Here is a 15,986-nt window from a genome sequence, read left to right as displayed (position 1 = left end):
CAATAAACAGCTGCTTTTCAATTCACACCATAAGCATTTATGTGGGAAGTTTGTGAATGATCTGACTAAATGCTAGCGCAAACTGGCACACGGGACGGGAAATAAATCAAGTGAGAAGTTTTCGTTTACCAGCAGAAAATTGGCAGAAATGTTTTTGACAATGAATTTCACTCGTCTTTTCCACAGCTATTACCCAGACAGGAATCTATCACATTACTTCTGGAACACTGGACATGTTGGTTTGGGATGGCAGGTATGGACAAACAGAGGAGTTGAAGTTGAAGGCACTTTTTAAAGGATTCATACAGAAAGAACCACAATGACCTTAAATCCTTAAGTACAGCACAGAGCATGGATGCTTTGAATGTTGGTTTATTAACAATTTACTCATCAGACAATAGGAAAAACGGTGTGGGCATACAGAAAGCAGGGCTTCCCATGAACTACCCATCTCACACACACCTGTGCACAATCACAACCAGTCATAACGGGGTAGTGCAAATGAAAAACATTCACCGTGTTTCTGATCAGATTTTAAACATCCGCAGCATCATCTGTACAATTCTCAGAAACCATATATATATGTACAAGCATTATCAGGTGGGGGGGGGGGGGGACCAAAACAGACACCTTTCAGTGTGGCTGGAACATGTTTGATTCAGTCAGGACTGCATGCCGCTGCACAAACAACACAAACCCGTGTTTAATACAGAAAAGTAACGTTACATTTCGGACAGCGAGTTATTTTATGCTTACAGTACTTGTGAAGGGAATGGTTTTTGATTGCATGAAGAGCAGTGGACTAAACACGATCTGACACAAGTTTACAACAAAATGCTTTGACACCGGGGGTCGGGGGGCAAGAGTAGGAGAGACATATGAATGACAAGTTAGAGGGAGAGAGAGAGTCATGTGACCTTTTACAGGGTGGATATATCAAACTCCATATAAACGGAATGGATATAGCCATTGCCATATAAACAGGACGGACACAGTGAACTCCATATAAACAGATTGGATATAGCCAACTCCATATAAATGGGATAGATTCATCCAGCTCCATACAATCGGAATGGATATAGCCAACTCAATATAAACGAGATGGATATATCCAACTCCATATAAACAGTATGGATATATCCAACTCCATAAAAACGAGATGGATATATCCAACTCCATATAAACAGGATGAATATGGCCAACTCCATATAAACCGAATGGATATATCCAACTCCATATAAACAGGATGGATATATCCAACTCCATATAAACAGGATGGATATATCCAACTCCATATAAACAGGATGGATATATCCAACTCCATATAAACAGGATGGATATGGCCAACTCCATTTAAATGGCAGCAGGAGGAGCAGCAGCAGGAGGAGTGTCAGCCAGAGCGTCCAGCAGCCGGTGTGCAGAGTCCATTGCGCAGTCAGCTACCCGCGGCACCGTTTCAGGTCCCCCGAACGACAACAGAGAGAGCCGGGGAACCCGTGACGCGGGGGCGGCTGGCGGTCAGTCCGTCGCCGTCGGCCACGCGCGGCACGTCCCGCCCTCAGTTGACGCGGCAGGCGCGGATCATGAGCAGCTGCAGGAGGATGAAGAGGGGCGAGACGATGAGGCCGAACCACAGGTCGCGTGCCTGATTCTGCTCGGCCAGCTTCTGGCACAGCAGCACCTCGCACACCAGCTTGAGGCTGAGCACCGTCAGCACCCAGAGCAGCCGCAGCACCGCCTGCCGCCGCTCGCCCTCCTGGTACAGCCGGATCGACACGATGGCCGTGAAGTAGGTGCTGAGTCCGTCGGCGGCGAAGAGCGGCACGAACACCAGCCACCAGCTCATGGCCTGCAGGTCCAAATGCAGCGCCACCAGCACGCTGAAGGCCAGCAGCGCCCCCAGGTGGAGGAAGAGCTCGAAGGTGGCGAAGCCCAGCCATTGGACCAGCTCCCGCAGGGAGAAGAGCATGACGGAGACGGGACGCGCCGGGGGGCGTGCAGGAGGGGGGTCTGCACGGGATGGGGAGGGGCGCCAGTCAGCGGGCAGGGGGTCCCGAGGATAGGAGAGGCGACCGTCCTGGGGGAGGAGAACACCGCAGGATCGCTTATGCTGATGTGCAGCTCCCCTTTCTGTAGGAAGGCCCGGCTCAAATCCAGCAGCACAGCTCAAGCAGCCCCTACACAGACAGCACGCCCATGGAGGGGGCAGAGTAAGGTGGTCTTCCCTCTCCTCGCGCTGGAACAAGGCAGCTTTTAAGTGAACAGTCTATCTGGGAATCCTTCACAGGATCAGGGCACGAGAGAGGTGACAATCCAACCTGCAGGCACAGAGAGAAAGAGACGAGAGCGTCGTACTGAGCACACAGAAACGGTCCAGGTCGGAGGTGCATCATAGGCGGTTCATCTACGGTACATAGCTAATACTACGTAATGACCCACTCCTCACCGAGCACATCCCCAAAAAAAACGGTGGGGTTGGCTAATAAAAAGTGCAACTTCAGACAAAAGTATCACAGAAAATAAGTCGAATGTGGCCTGACAAAGGGCTTGTTATATTTAAGATACCTAAGGATAGCAAGCTAGACAGCAAGCTAATTATATAACGTTGGTTATTATGGTAGCCAGTGCACGGATGAAAAATAATACTGGAAGTTGTGACAGCTTGACCAGTTATGCGTCTAAATCCGGATTAATAAAATAGTTAGTATAGGTCGCTAGCATGAAGCACCTCTTTGTCTCTTCAGTCTAGATGCTGCAAATGAGTATAACGTACACATCTCAAATGAACGCTTTTCCATCTGACTCTTCAGCTAGCAACAGTCAGCTAACTTAGCCAGTCTAGCTACCAGAATAGACCTCATTACCATTCACCAGATTAACTAAATCCGACAATTACCTCAAGGTTGTACTATCAATGCGTCCATTCTGAGAAACATAGTAAAGTAGAGGAGTGCAGATCGAGATAGAGACATTGACAGCAAGACAGATTCGCAAACCCCTGTTCACTGTTTTGGCTAAGCTACATCACTTACCTTCCGCCTTGCGTAACCAACTGGTATCGCGAGAGCTGGAGCTGTGCACGCAGAGACCTCGCATCCTATGTATGGTGGCCGACCAGCCGGACCAAGTCAAGTACTTTGCCAGAAAGCTCAGACAAGTGAACCCAAAGGTAAGACCGCCAGTTAACGCCCCGTGACAATTTATGATCAGAGATATCAATGCATGATTTGGCATGTATTTTCATGATTGCTAGCTGTTGTTGAAAGAACTCGAACCAGCTGCGCCGTTGCAGACCGGGGGACAGAGACATTACAAGCCATGATAGGGGACAGAGGTGACACTTAAAACTTGTCGAGTGAAAAGAACCTGTGCACTTTAACTGTTTTATCAAGCTAACTGCGTATCGGAATGAACATTTCTAAACTATTTTTATCGCTAGCTAAGCATTTTCTTACCTTATGTATGCAGCAGGCTGACCATGAATTAAGCTTTACGTCTTGGTGGATAACTCTATTGCACCACTCAGTTGAAATAGTATGCATAAGCTAGCTATAGAACTAGAATTCCAAGAACTGACAGCTTCGCAATAGAAACCGCTGCGCTTCTAGCTCGCTAGATTCTGCATCAGCAACGCTTGCATGCGGTAAGTTAGGATAATGCCTGCAACACAAATGGACTCGATTAATTTTCATTGAACTATTTCATTTCATTGAGAAAGGAGTATATCGATTGCTTGTTGGTAATCATTGGCGATGGGTTTGTGTTTGATGCAAAACCAGATTTCAAAATGAAAAAAAAAGACGCGCAAAAGAATCATAAGAAATGGCTGCTTTGTAAACAGCCGCACTAGCTTTGCAAATGCAGTGTACGCTAGCTTCATACATTCCGCGTCCGCGTGTCCGCGAGGGTCCGCTTCGGTCCGCGTGACGTAAATGCAGCCCAAAATTTGTGACCGCGGGGACTGTACGCAAAGCAAGCGCGCCGACGGCGCATGTTCCAGATAACAAAATGGATGCTCGTTTTGAAGAGAGATTGTGTGAGGAGATCCGCCGTTACCCACATTTATATAATTCGTCTTTGGCAAAATACAAAGACAGCCGAACGGCGTTGAACTCCTGGCGAGAAATCGCGCAAACGCTTGGGAGAGATGAAGATGCCTGCCGTCAAAAGTGGAAATATCTGCGAGACAGATATGTGAAGGCCAAGAGAAAGTTGAAAGGCAGGAGCGGCGGTGCAGGCGGGAGAGACGACATACCTCCCATTATTTCCATGTTAGATTGGCTCTCTGGCTTCATCAAGCATCGTGCCACGGAGAGGAACGCCACACCGACGCCGACCCTCAATTGTAGTATGAATGGAACCGCGTACGCGTCCGGTACAAGTCCGCTGCTGTCCGCGGACGCGGAACGCGGAAAGTATGTCCTAGCCTTTACTGTGCTGCAGCGCTTTCTGAGTTGAGCACATTGCCTTTAGATCAATACACGTTGAACGTCAGTAATTAAACACTTTTTTGTAAATGTGTAAATTTGGTAGCACACACACAATGAACAGAGCGGTTGCTTATTCAGTGGTAGTTAGTAGTTTTTAAAAAATGTATTTACATTTTTTTAGCGAATTCCAAAGTTGGAGTTCTGGGAAGCCTGTAGTGAAAATGTAGCTATTGGACCGTAACGGTGGGATTCGGTTCCTCAAACTGCCGGAGCTCTTGCATTCCTCTCGGCAGATGGGCGTAAAGCCGCTGGTCGTGTCACAGCCGTGTTTGGATTAACACCAGACCAAGGGCATGTTTGTCTTGTGTCTGGAAAATGGCCATGGTCATAATCAACCTGTGCTGTACAGTCAGGCAATACCTGTTCATCCAGATTTCGATGTAAAAATGTTCAGAAGAGCGAACCTATGCAGAAACACCGTCGCCAAACTATCAAGGTCCGGTTTGCCTTTTTGAACCATTTTAAATGGGGCGCATGTATGTGCCTCGAAGTTCTGCTGTGCTGTAGACTTCAGTCCTTTGCTTATTTTCTTGAGAAGTAATGGAGTGCAAACGTATTTTACTTGTTGGGCATGTTTTGATAATCCCATCATTTTCTGAAGGCTGAAATCACTGTGCACCCAAACAATAGAAACGGTCTTTCCTCTGATATTGTTCACGTGAATGACCTCGGAAAAACCGTTTGGAGTAGAGAATCCAGCCAGCAGTTCTCTCTAGCTAAAACAGTGCCTGCCGCGTTGGGATGGCAGCTGTACATTCCTCCCACCAACTGTTTGGGTAGGGCTTCAAGGTTCTGTGTCTCGGCTCAGCCAACGCCCCAAGTTGTGTGCATACTGCTCTCAGGAGTTAGGTTAGTTGCCATGGTAATTTAGCTTTTCAAATGTTCCTTAAATGACAGTTAGGCATTGTGAGTCTCTGGCTGTTTTTCTGTGTAAGTGCAGCACGCTGTGTCCTGTCTCTGCCCCTCAGTGCAGCGATGCAGTCTGTGGAGTCTCTCCTGCACAGTGGCTACTTCCACCCCACGCTCAGATACTGGCAAACCAGCGCTGCCGACCTGCGCCCTGAAAACCTCATCTACCCCATCTTCATCACGTAATGCAGCCTGTCTACCATGCACACGGGGGCGGGGAGTGGGAGATCACAGTATATACGTGTAGGACCGCAAAATGAGTGTGTGTGTGTGTGTGTGTGTCGGTCTGGGTCTGGGTGTGTGCAGCCCTGCTGAACAGAGGAAGTGTGTGTGTGTCTGTGCCTGTGTGTATGAGTGTGGATGTGGGTGCGTGGTGGCCTGCTGGATAGAGGAAGTGCTTATGTTGTGTGGATGAGTCAGTGGTGCACTTGTGCAGAAAGGAGACATGCAAATTGTGATATGGCAAATGTCCTAGAGCTGTGCTACTTGTCCATTACCAGCTGTATATACACTAGTGCTGTCAGATATTACCAGCTCTATATACACCAGTGCTGTCAGATATTACCAGCTCTATATACACCAGTGCTGTCAGATATTACCAGCTCTATATACACCAGTGCTGTCAGATATTACCAGCTCTATATACACCAGTGCTGTCAGATATTACCAGCTCTATATACACCAGTGCTGTCAGATATTACCAGCTCTATATACACCAGTGCTGTCAGATATTACCAGCTCTATATACACTAGGGCTGTCTGATATTACCAGCTCTATATACACCAGTGCTGTCAGATATTACCAGCTCTGTATACACCAGTGCTGTCTGATATTACCAGCTCTATATACACTAGTGCTGTCAGATATTACCAGCTCTATATACACCAGTGCTGTCTGATATTACCAGCTCTATATACACCAGTGCTGTCAGATATTACCAGCTCTATATACACTAGTGCTGTCGAACATTACCAGCTCTATATACTCTAGTGCTGTCGTACATTACCAGCTCTGTATACCCTAGTGGTGTCAGATTCAGATTTAAATTAGGATATTTCTTGAAATGGGGGGAAAATAAAAATGGTTCAAATAAAAAGTTTGACTATATTATTTATTTTTATTCCAATTTGCATGCTGAAAATGGAATTTGTTCTGTGTTTTGGAACCTCACCACTTCTGAATGACTCTGCGTTTTTCAGTGGCTCAATGCCCATCAGGTTTTGAATAGCCTAATAAAAACAATATCATAGCTGGTTAATAATCTGCAGCGAGAGATGACTGTATGGAAAGGAAAGCACCACTTTATCAACGCTGCTTTCCATTTTGTCTGTATCCATCAACAATTTCTATAAAATCTTATAAGTGGAATTTTGTTTTCCTTTGCCCGTGTGCCCTTCCTGCACCCTCTTGTGGGCATAACACGCATTACGGGATGTTACTAAAACATTCTCAGATGATTTACGCCCACACAATAATTATACAAATGTTGCAATAAATATTCAGGTGTAATCAAATCACTGTTCTTTATTGGAATGCAAATATTCAAATGACAGTTTTTGGTTCAGATGACAGCCCTAGTGTACAGAAATAGGCCTGCTTTTTGTTTGTTTGTTAGTTGACAGGCGTGTGGCTGCACCTAGTGTACAGTTCAAGTGTATTGTTCCGCGACTCAGGGTGACTGTCTTTTCCTTTCTCTCTACAGTGACAGTCCTGATGCAATCGAACCCATTGCCAGTCTCCCTGGACAGGCCAGGTACGCTAGCTACCCCACACCCCGACCACCCCACACCCTGACCTCCCCCCACACCTCCACTCTCTCCTCTCAGTCCCCCTGTATCAGGGGTGGGGGGGCCTTATTTGGGTGCACTGGAGAGTGCAGATTAATGTAATCAGGCTGGGCGGAACCAGAGGCGGCCCTGGGCTAAGATAAGGACAGAATTCGTTAGGTCTTTGTCCTCTAGATTTCTCTCTCCCCTTCCCTCCCTCTCTCCCACCCATTCTCAAGCTTTCCCCTCTGTCAGATGTGTCACTGAAAGACAAGCTTTTGATGATGTGATGAGCGGGAGAAGGTCAGGCTTGCGGCTGATAAAGGTCCCTGCCACACTGGTGCTTTGGCCCAGTCCGACCCTGAGATGGGTCTGGAGAGTGGTTTGATATGACTGTTAACAGGGGAAGCACAGGCTTATTGATGAGGTGTTTTACTCTACAGACAGTGTTTGTTCTGGTGAATGGTGGGATGATGTGTTTCCACAAATTATGTCACTGCTAAATCTGTCCTCATTTATTCACAAATGGATGGATTCAGAACATTTTGAACTTCGATTTCTTGATCTGATGCGATATCTGATGATTTTAAGTATTTTTTTTACTAGAATTCCTTAGAACATTGGACCTGATTGTGTAAATTTAAGGAGTTCCTTTGGTTTATCTGTAGAAAACTCGCTAAAACAAAAACAAACAAAACAAACTGAAGGTTCTGTCTGTCTTTTTTGCACCTCCAACTGGCAGATATGGGGTGAATAAAGTGGAGGAAATGCTGCGCCCCCTTGTGGAAAAAGGCCTGAAGTGCGTTCTGATTTTTGGTGTACCAGCTAAAATTGCAAAGGTGAGTCGCAAAAAACAGTCTTTATGTGTGTGGTTGTCAATATGTGTGGTTCAGAAGGAGAGAACTTTACCTGTGCACGTCTTGGGCTAAATGTTCCGAAGTTGTCCGGTGATCCAAGCCTAGGCCTCATCCCCCAGCCACGGTGACTCTCGCTTCCCCCTCAGGATGAGCGTGGCTCGGGTGCGGACAGGGACGACACCCCCGCTGTGCTGGCGGTGAAGAAGCTGAGATCCTGCTTCCCTGACTTGCTGTTGGCCTGTGACGTCTGCCTGTGTCCCTATACCTCACACGGTCACTGCGGTCAGTCCCTGTGCTCTACACTGTGTCCCTACACCTCACACGGTCACTGCGGTCAATCCCTGTGCTCTACACTGTGTCCCTACACCTCACACGGTCACTGCGGTCAGTCCCTGTGCTCTACACTGTGTCCCTACACCTCACACGGTCACTGCGGTCAGTCCTTGTGCTCTACACTGTGTCCCTACACCTCACACGGTCACTGCGGTCAGTCCCTGTGCTCTACACTGTGTCCCTACACCTCACACGGTCACTGCGGTCAGTCCCTGTGCTCTACACTGTGTCCCTACACTTCACATGGACACTGCGGTCAGTTTCTGCTCTGTACACTGGGGCCTGATAGCAGTAACCATTAGACTGAGAACCTGTGCTAACTGTGTAGCAGAAACCGCCACATCACTGGTTCTGTGTGCTAGGTTTGGGCTAGCAGTAAACGCTACATCACAGGTTCTGTGTGCTAGGTTTGGGCTAGCAGTAAACGCTACACCACAGGCTCTGTGTGCTGGGGTTGGGCTAGCAGTAAACGCTACACCACAGGCTCTGTGTGCTGGAGTTGGGCTAGCAGTAACCGCTACACCACAGGTTCTGTGTGCTGGGTTTGGGCTAGCAGTAACCGCTACATCACAGGTTCTGTGTGCTGGGTCTGGGTGAAAGGAGGTTCTGTCTTTTCAGGAATACTGAGCGATGATGGGACGCTGGACAACGCGGCGAGCTGCATGCGCCTGGCGGAGGTCGCGCTGGCGTACGCCCAAGCAGGCGAGTCCCTCTTGTGGTTTATTTACTGTAACGAGAGGGGAAAACGCCTTGTGCACAGCAGCATGTTTCTTTGTGCAAGGTGATGGTTGTGGCAAGAAATGAATAAAAAAAGTCACGATATAAGTGGTGTGCATGCGTGCGTCTGTGTGTGTGTGTGTGTGTGTGTGTGTGTAAACTGTACCATGTTGTGCCTCTGCAGGCTGCCACATCATTGCACCGTCGGACATGATGGACGGGCGGATCGGTGCCATTAAAGAGGCCCTGTTGTCCAACGGGCTGGGGAATAAGGTCTGAACCCTGCCCAGCCTCTGCTTGAGAAGAATTTGTCTCAATTTCCCCATTTCCCTTCATTAAAGTATTTAATATATATGAAAGTGTAGAAAACTCCCAGTCTAAAATAACAAAATTACAAAAACCTTGACACACCCCTGACTAGCTGTAAATGGTATGAGGGTTAGTTTTCTGGCATACGGTCTTGCATCATAAACATGCTGTTTGTGGCAGACTTTTATTTTGATAGATTGTTGAGTAAAAAGGACTTGCTGTAACCACAAGGAAGTTTGCGTTTATTACTGACCCGTCTCTCTGTTTCCCTCTCAGGTGTCTGTGTTAAGCTACAGTGCCAAGTTTGCCTCCTGTTACTATGGTCCCTTCAGGTAAACAGGAAAGAGCCAGCCCGCTTCGCTCTCTCCCAGTTTGGACTTCGGTCTGTGTTGAATAACTTGTAGCAGTATATGGTCTTGGCCCTCAGTGGCCTATTATCAGATACATCAGAAATCCTTAAACAGTTTCCTTCTTACCTGTGTGGTAGAAAGATGGAGAAAGACAAAGTCTGCGTATTAGTCATGCTTGATCCAGGTGATTCTGTGTTTTCTTGTTTGGGTGGTGTGTGTGATGGCTCCTGTGTGTGTGTGTGTGTGTGTGGTGCGTGTTATGATCCTGTGTGTGGTGTTTCTGATGGCGGGGTATTATATTTGTCTGAAGGGACGCAGCCCAGTCCAAGCCAGCTTTTGGGGACCGCCGGTGCTACCAGCTACCACCTGGTGCCAGGGGTCTGGCACTGAGAGCAGTGGTAAGTGTGTGTGTGTGTGTGTATATGTATATGTATGTGTGTGCGTGTATGTATGTGTGAGTGTGAGTGAGTGTGTGTATGTGTGTATATATGTGCGTGTATATATGTGTGTGCGCGCGTGAATGTACTCTGTGTCTTTTTATTATTTCTAATAGTTGTACATAAAGTACCAAATAAAATGGATGATATCATATCATATATTAAACTAATTTTATTCAATTGAGATTTGTTTTAATCCAGAAAGCAACTAGTTCTTATGTTTTCAACTACAGGAGCACTTGGTATTCATGGTAACCTTGATTTTTATGGTAACCAATTGACAGCATGACCCTTTAGTATGTGGCCAATCAGTGAACCTTCCTTTGATCTCATACAGAGCAGACACGGCATATGTGAACAGTATGCATCTATCGTGTGGCTCGATTGATAATGAAAGAAGAAAGGTGATTTCACGGGGTCTTTAGCAGTAGTTGATTGGCAGTTGATACGTTAGTGAGGTGTGTGTGTGAAAGGTGCGTGCCTCGTGTTTCAGGAGCGGGATGTAAGAGAAGGGGCGGACATTCTGATGGTGAAGCCAGGACTGCCTTACCTGGACATAGTGAGGGAGGTGAAAAACAAGGTAAGTGTGTAAAAAAAAATCTACACTAACCTTCGGTCCGGCACTGACCGCACAAGGTGAGAATGAGAACCCAAGGTTAAATAATATATGTGGCCCACATAAAGTGCTTTGGGGAATCAAATCATTCTCAGTCAAACGTTCATCAGCTAAATATATATATTTTTTTCCAGTCGGTTTTTTAAAAAGCAGTGTTTTAAGGATAAATACGTTTTTAGTCCAGGTTGTATTTTAAAAAGATAAATTTAACTTTACAGCAGTTTGTGTCTTGTTTTGGGATAATTTTATTACACCGTTTGTTTGGTTTGCAGATGGCCTTGTGTGCACATGCTTAGTTAACTTTTTCTTTTTTAACAGTGTATGTTTATGTAGCTGATCTTTATTTACCCACAACCCCACACCTTCATTATTTATCTTTTCATTCTTCTAAATAGTGGAAAGGTTATGCCGTCATGTCAAGTGTCACTTCCATTTAACCTTTCTGAAAAAGACTCCAGTGGTCTCCAACCCTGGTCCTGGAGAGCTACAGGGTCTGCTGGTTTTCATAGTGACTCTGTACTTCATGAATCAATTAGAGCAGTTGATTACACAGTTAACTCAACTCACCTGGTGTCTTGGGTCTCAATTGGGTGCTGATTTTAAGGTGAAAACAAAAACCAGCAGACCCTGTAGCTCTCCAGGACCAGGGTTGGAGACCACTGCTATAAAGAAATAGTAAAACCTGTAACCGCAGCGACCCCCCTCCCCCTGTGCCCACCCCAGCACCCAAACCACCCGCTGGCCGTGTACAACGTGTCCGGGGAGTTCGCCATGCTGTGGCACGGGGCCCAGGCCGGGGCCTTCGTCCTGCGCACCGCCGTGCTGGAGTCCATGACCGCCTTCCGCCGTGCGGGTGAGCTGGTGGGCGGGGCCTATGCGCTAGGGGGCGGGGCAGAAACGCCTGGGGGGTGGGGGTGTGGGTGGGGGAGGGGGGCGCATAAGGAGGGTGGTCTGTCCGCCCGCCCTTTCAAAATCAAACACCGTAAAACTGCCTGTCACACATAGCATGGCTTTTAATTTGTGTATTCAGACTGTTTTGGTTTTTAACCGTATTTTTATTTTATTTCATGTCAATTTTCACCATGCTAATTGGAGGGACCGGCAGAAAGTTCAATTTGTGAGAAATCCAAGGACTGTGATCCAACAGAGAAGATTTTGGATTATTATAAGTATATTATGAGTCCAGCTAAAGTGCTATCTGCCTATCTGTCTTTCAGGTGCTGACATCATCATCACCTACTACACACCTCAGCTCCTCACCTGGCTGAAGGAGTAGCTCCCAGACAGATGGAAGGACACACAGCCTGTCCGAGTCGCACAAGCCTGGAACATCAAGTGTCAATCCAATCATCATTACGGGTGGACAATCAAATAAGCTGCAAACAATAAGCCATAGAAATAAGATCTCTTCTTTCCTATTGGTTGGATTCTGGGTTTACAAAAATTCTAACCACTTTAATTGGCATTTGTGTGTACCAAAGCAATTACTGTTCGCTGCGTCACACTAAATGAAACGGTTTGGTCAAAATCCATACCGTTCCACTTTCTGTGAATGGCAAGGTAGGAGAGAACTTTTTTAAAATGGCAATCTATGCCTGTGACTTCTTGTGTGGCACAGTCTGCTGTCTGACATGTTTATAGGGCATTTCTGTTAACAATACTGACACTGTGGCAAAGGGAGAAAGGTGGTTGTGGATTACCTGGTTCTAGTTTTTCTCCCTTTGTGAATGGCAAGGTAGGAGAGAACTTTTTTTAAAATGGCAATCTATTCCTGTGGCTTCTTGTGTGGCACAGTCTGCTGTCTGACATGTTTATAGGGCATTTCTGTTAACAATACTGACACTGTGGCAAAGGGAGAAAGGTGGTTGTGGATTACCTGGTTCTAGTTTTTCTCCCTTTGTCAATGTTGCATCAGCTTAAGCATTTAGAAGCTGTTTGATAAAGCACGGGTAAAAGAGTTGGTAAACCACTTCTTCAGAGTACATAACTGAGTTCTTTCATAGCAAGATCTGCTAGAAAATATTTTTATGTTTTAAGAAAAATACTTTTTTTATCAAAATAAAATCATGATTCAGTGAAATGAAATAAATATACGATTGAGTTAACTTTTTCTTTATTTTGTAATTCATGAAAACGTAAGAACACGATTTGGTTCAACAAACATTAATGTGTGCTGTAGGAATAGCTTTATTTAGGTGAAACTATGTTCACCCACAGAACGAATAACCCTAGTGCAGGGCTATTTAACCTAGTCACAGTGTCTTGCTGGTTTTCATATTTACTCAGCACTTAATTAATCAGTAATAACATGCATTTACATTACAGACACTTAGCAGACTCTCTTATCCAGAAAATCAGTGTAATTCTCAGGAATACGAAAACGCAATATCACCAAGAAGGCCCAGAGGCCAATTAATAATCAGTAATTGTAATGTTTACCTTTCAGGTAAACTAAACATTAAGTACAGTTTAGTGGTAGGAATAGACGAGCAGTGTTGGGCTGAACGGCCTGTTCTCGTCTGGTGTTATGTTATGTTAACATGGCAAACCGTAATTTGAAAAGCCTGTCCTAATATATAAACCCCTCAGGATTGAGGTGGAGCATTTTCACAGCTGTACGTTATGATAAAAGAATAATAATTGTTATTTTTTCGCCCCAGTGAATTACAGTACAAAAGAGCTGAGCAAATAAAAAAAGTACAGGAATAGGAAAGATTAGATGTATTAGCTGCAAGAAAGGTGAAACCCCACTGATCTCTGTACCATGAAGTTAGTCAGCCTGGCCTACCTCCTACCTTTGGAATTTACAGGCCAGTCGTCATTATTACAGTACAGAGACACAGTGCCCCCTGCATGCCACTTGTAGAACTGCAGCTTAGATCCCTAAATTAGAAACGTCTTGTGGGGACTCTGGAATGTTCTGAATGGTGACCTCATATTTCTCTGCCTGCCTGTCCTTTGGCCTAGAGCAGGCTGGAGGAAGCGCATTGGCTGGAATCCCATGACAGACGGACCGCACTTCCCAGTCTATGGTGGAGAGAGGGAAAGCAAGCTTTAAGATGAATTTTGTTAACCTCTACTCTTTATTTTATTATTTATTTAAACTTTATTTAAGCAGGAGTTCCCATGAGATAAAACCTCTTGTTCGCAAGAGACCTGCCCAATATGGCAGCCCAATAAGGCAGATCTGCTGTCCAAATCTAATACAATGTCATTTAAAAACGAAGAAAATAACTGAAGTAGTGCTATGTTTCTGCTTGGTGGGGCCTAAGCACAGAGAACATAGGTAGGTATGATTTGATCTGATTATTAAGATTCCAGGATCTTAGCCAGGCAGCATATTTTGGATATAGGACGATAGTTGTTTCAGTCGGTCCTCTCACTAGCTTTATACAATGGAAGAACACCTGCACAAAGTCAAGGAACCCATTCTCAGCAAACAGACTCTTATATAAATTATACCATGACCATTATTCCATGATGCATAATGAGAAAATATGTTTATTTCCTTGAAATACCTTAGGAATATAAAACACCCACTTAGGGGGACAAGTGAAAATCATGAATGGAAGGGAAACTGCAGTTAAATCTGTTAAAGACGGGAGAGAGACAGTCTCTATGTCAGAATGCCACTAGAAAGGTACTTGGTGGTGTGCACTGCTGAAGGACAGTGATGTCGAGCAGCACCAGTGAGGCTGTTGTGTGACAGAAGCCCCTATTTGTGCATTAGTGTTAGCATGTGCATTAGCATTAGTGTTAGCGTATACATTAGCATTAGCGTGTGCATTTGTGTTAGCATGTGTGCATTAGCATTAGTGTGTGTTAGCATTAGCATGTGCATTAGCACTTACTGCCATGCTGGCGGCGTCATCCTTTGCTCCTCTTTGGGGAAGAGCAGCAGCAGGACGCTATCCTCCCCGCCAGGTAGGACAGCGCTGACAAAGCAAGGAATCAACACCATGGGGGGGGGGGGGCATGAGGACTATGAGCACAGTACTATATTTCACCATGAAAATGCTAACAGAAATCGGGATGTTGCACTATTTTTTTTCACAGCGGTACTTCTTCCTGTGCTTATTGTGCGGCTGCAAGAATGCCTTCTTTGCTGAGTGATGAGTGGCCTCGCGATCCTGGCACAGAAATCTCGTGCTCAGCCTTGTTTATTTAAATCAGCTTCCTGTAGTGCAGGGACAAAAGAAGGCCAATCCAGCCCATCTAATGTTTCTCTACCTCTCAAGTTTCTCCCTTCTCTACATGTCGTCTGTTTCATTCTATCTTTCATGACTTCAAACCACAGGATTGCTACCTCCCCCTTTCCTTCTGACTATCTCTTTCTCCATCGATTTAACTGTAATATAGTTGTATTATGAATGAATATAAATGCTGCCATGCATGGTATCTCTCCCTCCTCAGGGATCATGGCTGTTACAGATTAAATAATATCACCTCTATCAAATTACCTTTTTCAAGGTCTAGAGAAAGAAAGGTATTTCCGGAAGAATAAAACATTGGAGGTGTATCCGATATAAGACACTTTTAGGTACATAGCAAAGGGAACTACACAGGCCTCTAACATGGCAGAAGTTAATACATTAAATCATTTTAAGTAGATAGTAAATAAACCTGAGATGAGAGATTAATTTTAAAACAACAGTTTTATTCATTAGATTAAATATTCATCCTTTCTTTTTGACTTGCATAAAAAAATTTTTTTCTTACCTCCAAAGATTCGTCACAGCATCGCTCTAAACCTGACGACTGTCCTGGCTCTGCGTTAGCGGCAGGTATGAGGTGTGGGACCTGCCTGACTGCGGGTGATCAATAATGCACAAAAAACATTTGTCAGAGGTTACGGTCAAGTGATCTGATCAACCAGCCAATAACCGAGTCCCCAAACTCCCTATTGGACAGAGTAGTGAGCAAAACAATCAGCTATTTTAAATTGCAGGTGAATTATGTTTTCATGACATTAAGTACCTGAAAATTCCATTGATAGAAGGATAAAAACTTGTGAGCTGAGCTTTTAAGAAAAGTTGTTGTCTGTTAATGTTATAGAAAACTAGTATTAGTGCTGTTGGTTCATGTTGTGTGCCTTCCAGTTTTACGCACCGTTGCAAGTTTTGCTACCTTAACGTTATATGGTTATCATTATTACGCTATTTATCAATATCGGCTAGTTACCAGTATTCACTGACGCAAAG

General features: G+C 45.2%; 2 protein-coding genes and 1 long non-coding RNA gene across 11 annotated transcripts; 1 reads left to right on the top strand and 2 right to left on the bottom strand.

Moving 5' to 3' along the window:
• Positions 1-272: 272 nt before the first annotated feature.
• On the bottom strand, positions 273-4,387 carry tmem203 (transmembrane protein 203). Of its 4 annotated transcripts, none has more exons than XM_035390332.1 (2): positions 4,256-4,387; positions 273-2,318 (listed from the first exon to the last, which is right to left on the bottom strand). In XM_035390332.1, exon 2 carries the CDS (start codon positions 1,967-1,969, stop codon positions 1,559-1,561), a length of 411 nt encoding a protein of 136 aa, XP_035246223.1. In that variant the 5' UTR covers positions 1,970-2,318; positions 4,256-4,387; the 3' UTR covers positions 273-1,558. The 4 variants fall into 4 exon arrangements, with proteins under 4 accessions (XP_035246223.1, XP_035246225.1, XP_035246224.1 ...); XM_035390334.1 differs by lacking the exon at positions 4,256-4,387 and adding an exon at positions 3,456-3,589; XM_035390333.1 differs by lacking the exon at positions 4,256-4,387 and adding an exon at positions 3,033-3,112.
• alad (aminolevulinate dehydratase) lies at positions 3,051-12,890 on the top strand. 6 transcript variants are annotated; one of them, XR_004762228.1, is made up of 13 exons: positions 3,963-4,415; positions 5,459-5,581; positions 7,103-7,153; positions 7,909-8,005; positions 8,170-8,305; positions 8,975-9,058; positions 9,258-9,346; positions 9,659-9,714; positions 10,043-10,130; positions 10,663-10,749; positions 11,509-11,638; positions 12,003-12,345; positions 12,521-12,890. XR_004762228.1 is itself a non-coding variant. In XM_035390328.1 (12 exons), exons 2-12 carry the CDS (start codon positions 5,466-5,468, stop codon positions 12,059-12,061), a joined length of 993 nt encoding a protein of 330 aa, XP_035246219.1. In that variant the 5' UTR covers positions 3,051-3,169; positions 5,459-5,465; the 3' UTR covers positions 12,062-12,890. The 6 variants fall into 6 exon arrangements, 5 of the variants coding, with proteins under 5 accessions (XP_035246219.1, XP_035246220.1, XP_035246218.1 ...); XM_035390328.1 differs by lacking the exon at positions 3,963-4,415 and adding an exon at positions 3,051-3,169 and having other exon boundaries at positions 12,003-12,890; XM_035390329.1 differs by lacking the exon at positions 3,963-4,415 and adding an exon at positions 3,212-3,334 and having other exon boundaries at positions 12,003-12,890.
• LOC118212455 lies at positions 12,882-15,903 on the bottom strand. The gene is made up of 4 exons (XR_004762229.1): positions 15,763-15,903; positions 15,505-15,593; positions 14,637-14,720; positions 12,882-13,812 (listed from the first exon to the last, which is right to left on the bottom strand). It is a non-coding gene; the product is annotated as an uncharacterized LOC118212455 (long non-coding RNA).
• Between the last annotated feature and the right edge of the window lie 83 nt (positions 15,904-15,986).

The sequence above is a fragment of the Anguilla anguilla genome, chromosome 14 (genome assembly GCF_013347855.1).
Source record: "Anguilla anguilla isolate fAngAng1 chromosome 14, fAngAng1.pri, whole genome shotgun sequence".
Lineage (NCBI taxonomy): Eukaryota > Metazoa > Chordata > Actinopteri > Anguilliformes > Anguillidae > Anguilla > Anguilla anguilla.
This window is presented reverse-complemented; position numbering and strand designations above follow the sequence as displayed.